General features: G+C 50.1%; 1 protein-coding gene across 2 annotated transcripts in view; it reads left to right on the top strand.

Moving 5' to 3' along the window:
* The first annotated feature begins 721 nt into the window (after window positions 1–721).
* RIPK2 (receptor interacting serine/threonine kinase 2) overlaps window positions 722–6000 on the top strand; it is a 29664-nt gene continuing 24385 nt past the window's right edge. Inside the window, exons 1-2 of one of the 2 annotated variants that reach the window (XM_026013327.2) lie at window positions 1505–1634; window positions 4230–4346. In XM_026013327.2, coding sequence (XP_025869112.1) covers window positions 4303–4346 — 44 coding nt within the window. In that variant the 5' untranslated portion in view covers window positions 1505–1634; window positions 4230–4302. Of the gene's footprint in view, window positions 1635–4229; window positions 4347–6000 lie in introns of both variants that reach the window. The other variant, XM_026013319.2, reaches the window with a different exon arrangement.

The raw sequence follows: 6000 nt of genomic DNA, 5'->3' as shown, positions 1-6000 counted from the left end.
CAATATTTGCACTCACGCGCTACAAAATAATCATCCAAGTAGGAAAGTGTTTGTTCTATGTTTGTTTTTTTTTAAAAAAGGAAAGATGCTTGGTTGTTTTGGGGTGGACATTAAAAATGAGCTGCGTCTAAAAAAAAAAAAAATGAGCTGCATTCTTCCCAGTTCTTCGGGAATGGGAAGGGAATTTTCGCAGTCTTACCTGGAGCCAGAGGGACTGACTTCCCAAAGTCACTTTTTCCACCTCCATAGAGTTACGGACGAAAGAGAGAAGAAAAATAAAGAGAAAGATAGAAAAGTAGGTCCCTAGGAGAGGAGCAGGCGAGCTGAGCCCGGCGCCCAGGTGCGGCGTCCAGGTGGGCAGGAGACCTGAGCCCCCGGCCCGCCCACCCCCCGCGCAGGCGCACAGGCGGCAGCCGCCCCGCCCCCCGCCCCGCCCGGCCCCGGGTCCCGCGCGCTCCCACCCCGCGGGGAGGCCCCGTTGGCCCTTCAGCCCGCGAGCTGCCGGCTGCGAGGAACCTTCGTCCCGCGGAGGGAGGACGGGACGAGTGGCCCCCGCCCCGCCCCGCCCGCAGGTGTCGCCCCGAGCGAGGCGCCGCCCCACGTGACGCAAACGTCGCCCCTCCCCCTCCCCCGCCCGGGGCCCGCCGTGACGTCACGGGGGAAGCTCGGGGAGGGAGGGGCTCCGGGAGGGAGGGGCGCCGCCTCCACGCGCAGGCGCCGCAGAGCGGCCGGCGGCCCCGGGAAGAGGAGTCCGCTCGGGCTGCGGGACAGCGGCGGCTGGCGTGCGCCGCGCGGGGCATGGGCTGCCCGGCCACCTAGTGCCCCGCCGCGGGAAGGGCCCGGCCGCCCCGGCTCCGGCTCCGGCTCCGGCTCCGGCTCCGGCTCCGGCTGCCATCGGGCTCCGGCTCCCGCTCCCGCTCCGCCTCCCGTTCCCGTCCGGCTCTCGCTCCGGTCCAGCCCCGGCTCTCGCTCCAGCCTCCTCCCCAGCTCCCGCTCCGCCTCCCCAGCTCCCGCTCCAGCCTCGGCTCCCGCCCGCCTCCAGCTCCGGCTCCAGCTCCAGCTCCAGCTCCAGCTCCAGTCCCCGCCTGCAGCTCCGGCTCCCGCTCCCGCTCCCGCCTCCTCCCCCTTTCTCGCTCCCCTCCCCAGCTCCAGCTCCAGCCCCCGCCTCCAGCTCCGGCTCCCATCTCCGGCCCCAGCCTCCGGCCCAGCCTCCGGCTCCCGCTCGCATCCCCAGCTCCCGCCTCCTCCCCGGCTCCCGCTCGCATCCCCAGCTCCAGCCCCGGCTCCCGCCGCCAGCTCCCTCCTCCAGCTCCCGCTCCCGCCCCGGCTCCCGCCCCCAGCTCCCGCTGCAGCCTCCGCCCCCAGCTCCTGGCCCCGACCCCCCGCCCGAGCGCGGCGCCCCCGAGCCTCTCCGGAAGCCTCCGCCGCGGCGGGCACACCCGAGCGGCCGCGCCCGCGACCATGAGCCGGGAGGGCCCCCGCAGCGCCCTGCCCACCATCCCCTGCCGCAAGCTCGCCGACCTGCGCTACCTGAGCCGCGGCGCGTCGGGCACCGTGTCGTCCGCCCGCCACGCGGACTGGCGCGTGCAGGTGGCCGTGAAGCAGCTGCACATCCACAGCCCGCTGCGCGACAGGTAGGGCGCCCCGCGGAGCCCCGGGCGAGCCAGCTCTGCAGCGCCGCCGCCTCCGGGCAGCCCTCCGGGGCTCGGGCCTTGCGCGGGGACGGGGGCGGGGGGGGGGCACCGGCTTCCTTGGAGATGCTTCCATCGCCTTCCTCTGCCCTCTCCGCTGCCCTCTGCGTCTCCTCCTTCCCTCCCAGTCCTGGGCTCCCTCCCTCCAGACGCCAAACGCCGGGGTGCTTCGGTGTGGGGCTGCGGTGGATTTGGCTTGGTTTGCGGTTTATTACGTAGGGTCCTGAAAGTTTAGGTTCCCCGCTCCACTCGCTTCAGTTTCTCCTCTCACTCGGTCAGGGAGGCCTGGTCCCCCAGAGGACGTGTGGGTATTAGCTTGCGAACAACGCGCTGAATCAGAAGAAAGAGCTGAACGACCGGGAGTTCCGAATGCCGCTCGCATCCTGGAACAATTTCCGTGCACCGTCTAGGTTGTCAGGGAAAGCCAGCAGTTTCTGTTTCCAGAGAAGCATCTCAACCCTATACCGTTGCCCTGTGATCCAACCTATTGGTCAGTGGGTCTAGGCATGAGTCTTGCGTGTTTTCCTTCCTGGAGTCATTGGTCTTGCATATTTTCCTTCCACTCCACCAGGCCCTACATTCAGTCCTTAGTGAGTTAACATCCATGATTGCAACATCCTCCTCTCCTCCTCCTCCCCCCCCCCCCCCCCCTTGTACCTAATATCCCAATTCATCACGCCGGGTGTCTGATTGGTCAGGGCCCTTGGTATCCAATGGCAGATAAATTCCTCAGCTTCAGCCCTGTGAATTTATGGGGCTTTCATCAGCCTGTAGCTTTTCTTTGCTTTCTTGCTATCAGGCTTGGATGGGTGAGATCTCACAGTAAATTTGAGACGCCTCTAGAAATTGTTGCCACTCTTTATATGATCACAATCCAGGTCTCGTGTTAGATAAGATGTGGTGTCTGTTTCACCTGGGCCTTGAGTTCTGTGGGGCAAGTGCTGGGCAAAGGTGGGTACATGTATGTAGTCAAGTTTGAAGGGTGGTGATTGGTTAGAAAAGGTGATAGTATTTTAGAATCAGCTATGAAAATCTGTGGGTAACTAACCCTGATGGCCCCCTTACATATTCTACAGCAAATTGATCTGCCCATCTTGGATGCTGCTCCTCAAGAGTTCAGCTATCCCAGTTGTGTGCTATTTGAGATCAAAGGAATGAAGAGGGGGTTCCCTTTTCTATTCTTAGCAACAATTTTCATAACCTAAAACTCTTCAGTAAATTGGTAGGGAATTCTGTGGTCAAAGAGGCCGTAAGGACCAGTTAAATCCTTTGGCATTATTGCATCAGGTGCTTTCCCCTACCTGTTACCTAAGATCTTAGCATTCACAGTATTTATGCAATGTGAGCATTGGACTGAGCTATGCAGTTGACTCACAGGGTGTCCATTTACTCACTTATAAAGTGGGAATAATAATTGTATGTACTTGGCTCCGGTGTGGAAAATGTTTGCATTGTTGAGAGAGAAAGGAGGAAAAGGAAAGAAAAGAAAGGGAAAAGAAAAAAAGAAGGGAGGAAAAGAAAAACAAGTTTATGTGCAGTTATGTGTTCTTATTTTAGTGACTTCTGCCCAATGAGTGGGCCTTCCCCTACCATCTCCTGACTCTTTCTGTGTAGATGAGTCTGATCAGTTGTTCAAACACCCTGTGACTGAAATTTCGATTTGGGTAATTTTGGTGATATGCCTCTAAAAAACTGTATTTTACATTTTTTTGTTTTTAGAAATATAAAAACCTGTCTTAGACCTATTTATTTTTGGCCTTTTCTGTTTTGCCACTCACTCAGTCTTCCCAAAATCTGACTTCAAGAGCTTTCCTTGATCCTTTCCTTTCTCCCATCAAGCAGTGGTATGGAAAGAACACAGGCTTTGAGTCCCACAACTGCAATTCAAACCTGATCGCAACCCTGCCATTTAATGTTGGCCTTATAGAGAAGGCCTTTCTAACGTATCTGAGCCTCAGTGCCCTCATTTAAAGGGGTGATAAGGTAACCAGCTTTAGAAGGTTGGTGTTTGGGTGCTAGTGCATATAAAGTGGCTGACGCATAATAGGATCACAACAGAAGGAAGAATGCCTGATACTCTTAATGTGAGAAAGAACAGGTATATTAAGGATCACTGAGACTTCGCCAGCATGCTCTCTCTATAGTGTGTTTTTTTTTTCCAGTATACCTAGAAATTTTCAAATCCGTTCTCTGTCTCCAGTATGCTGAACAGTAAGATGGAGCTCTTGTTGACTTCCATCTTTTGAGGCAATCACAGAACTCCTTAAATTTAAAGAAGATAAGTTTAATCAAGACAGGTCTCATAAACATATCACTGGTTGCCTCACAGTTGGGGTGTTAAGTGGCTGAAGAAAGGGAGAAGGAAAAAACTTTTTACTTTAGGACCTCTTGTAACTCTTGAATTTTAAACGTATAAATATATTATCTATTCAGAACGTACATAACTTAAGATTTTTCCCTTTATTTTGCTTTTCGTTTGCTTTTAAAGCAAGCCTCCTGGTCTGGTGTGGAGTGTCTGTTGTTTTCTTATTTCAACAGCCATTCATCCAGAGCTTGAGTGGTTTAAGCACCAACTAATCATCATCGCTTACCCAATAATCTTCTCCTGGAGATGTTTCTATTCTGTTACTGCTGCTACCAACACCTCCATCCATGGTAAAAACCAGTGACATTTCCAATTCCTTTGCTTTTTTTCATTTTTGTTTTTATTTTTGTTATTATTATGTCTACCTTAGTCACCACACCCTGGGCATTCTGTTGAGCTAGTGTTTTTCTTTCCATTTTCACTGAGACCTTTATAGTTTCAGACTCTCATTCCTTCACATCTCAATTAGTATTGTAACATCCTAACACCGAACTTCTACACTCTGCCCGCTTCTGCTGACCCTACGTCCTTTGGCCAAGCTAATCATCCTAAACGTTTGTCCTGCTCATGTCATTACCCTGCTCAAAAACCTGCAATCACAATTTGCTGACTATCAAATAAAGTGTAAACACCCTCACCTGGCTTTAGGGCTCTGCGATGAGGCTCTAGCCTACTCTATTCATTTCCCTTCCTTTCATATGTTCTATGATGTATCCTGATTCGTATCGAACAATTTACCATTTTCTAAACACAACCGTCACTGTAACTTCTTTGAATACATCTGGTACATAGTTTATTAGATATCTATCAGGTGCCAGGCCCTGTTTCAGGTCCTGGAGACACATGGACAAAAAAGAAAGGCAGAGTCCTCCCTTCTTGGAGGCCACATCCATCTTGGCTGCCCTTTTACCAATGTTTGATATTCTAAAGACTGTCAACTCCCCTAGCCCAAGGTTTACTGCTTTTTCTGAGTTCCCCATAGTTTTCTGTTTATTCATTTGCTTGCTTGCTTGCTTTTTTTTTTTTTTTTTTTTTACTTTATTGCGGGATAATTGACAGATGTAATCATGTATGTTAGAAATGGACATGATGATTTGATATACACTGTGGCATGATTACCAAGATCATGACAATTAACACATCCGAGGAAGACCTACAAATGGCCAGTAGGTATATATGAAAAGGTGTTCGGCATCACTAATCATCAGGGAAATGCAAATCAAAACCGCAATAGGTATTTTTCTTAAAAGGTTTCTTGGTAGCTTGAGGACACAGACTATGTTTATAGTCTCCATAATGTTGAGCATAGTTCTTTATTCATAATAAATGTTCAATATTTATTTGTTTTATGAATGAATGAGCAAATGAACCTGGGATCCAGAGTTACCCCAGGGATCTGTTATAAGCACTTACCTGTTCTAAGTGTCCTTTTCCTGAGTTCCACTGTATAATTTCTAAGCATTTTTGACCCTTATGCAACTATTATCATCTAGTCATTTAAATCTACAACATTTAAATGTATTATTTAAATATTTTGGAAAAAATGCATGTGGTATGCAGCCATGAAATTCAATATAATACTCTAATCAAATACAATATTCTAATACAACATAAGCTTTAATTCAAACAGCAACCATCCTAATATAGATAGACTTTATAGTTACTCAAATATTGTGTCTTTTCCCTTTCATAGGAGAGTACAATAATGATAACCTGTGTATAGCACCTTTTTCTGTCACTGGCTCAGAGAAGTTAGTATGGTCTCTAAACAGACCTGTGGAATGTATAGGACAAGTATCACCCCTACTTTAAATACAAAGAAACAAAGGGACAGAGAAGTTATATAATTTACACGAGGTCAATTAGTGAGGAAAAAAAATCTAGTCTTAATGTTATTGGTATGATTATTGTGTATTTTTCATTACTTTGAAATAATTATACATT

Source organism: Vulpes vulpes, chromosome 13, assembly GCF_048418805.1.
Source record: "Vulpes vulpes isolate BD-2025 chromosome 13, VulVul3, whole genome shotgun sequence".
Classification (NCBI taxonomy): domain Eukaryota; kingdom Metazoa; phylum Chordata; class Mammalia; order Carnivora; family Canidae; genus Vulpes; species Vulpes vulpes.
This window is presented reverse-complemented; position numbering and strand designations above follow the sequence as displayed.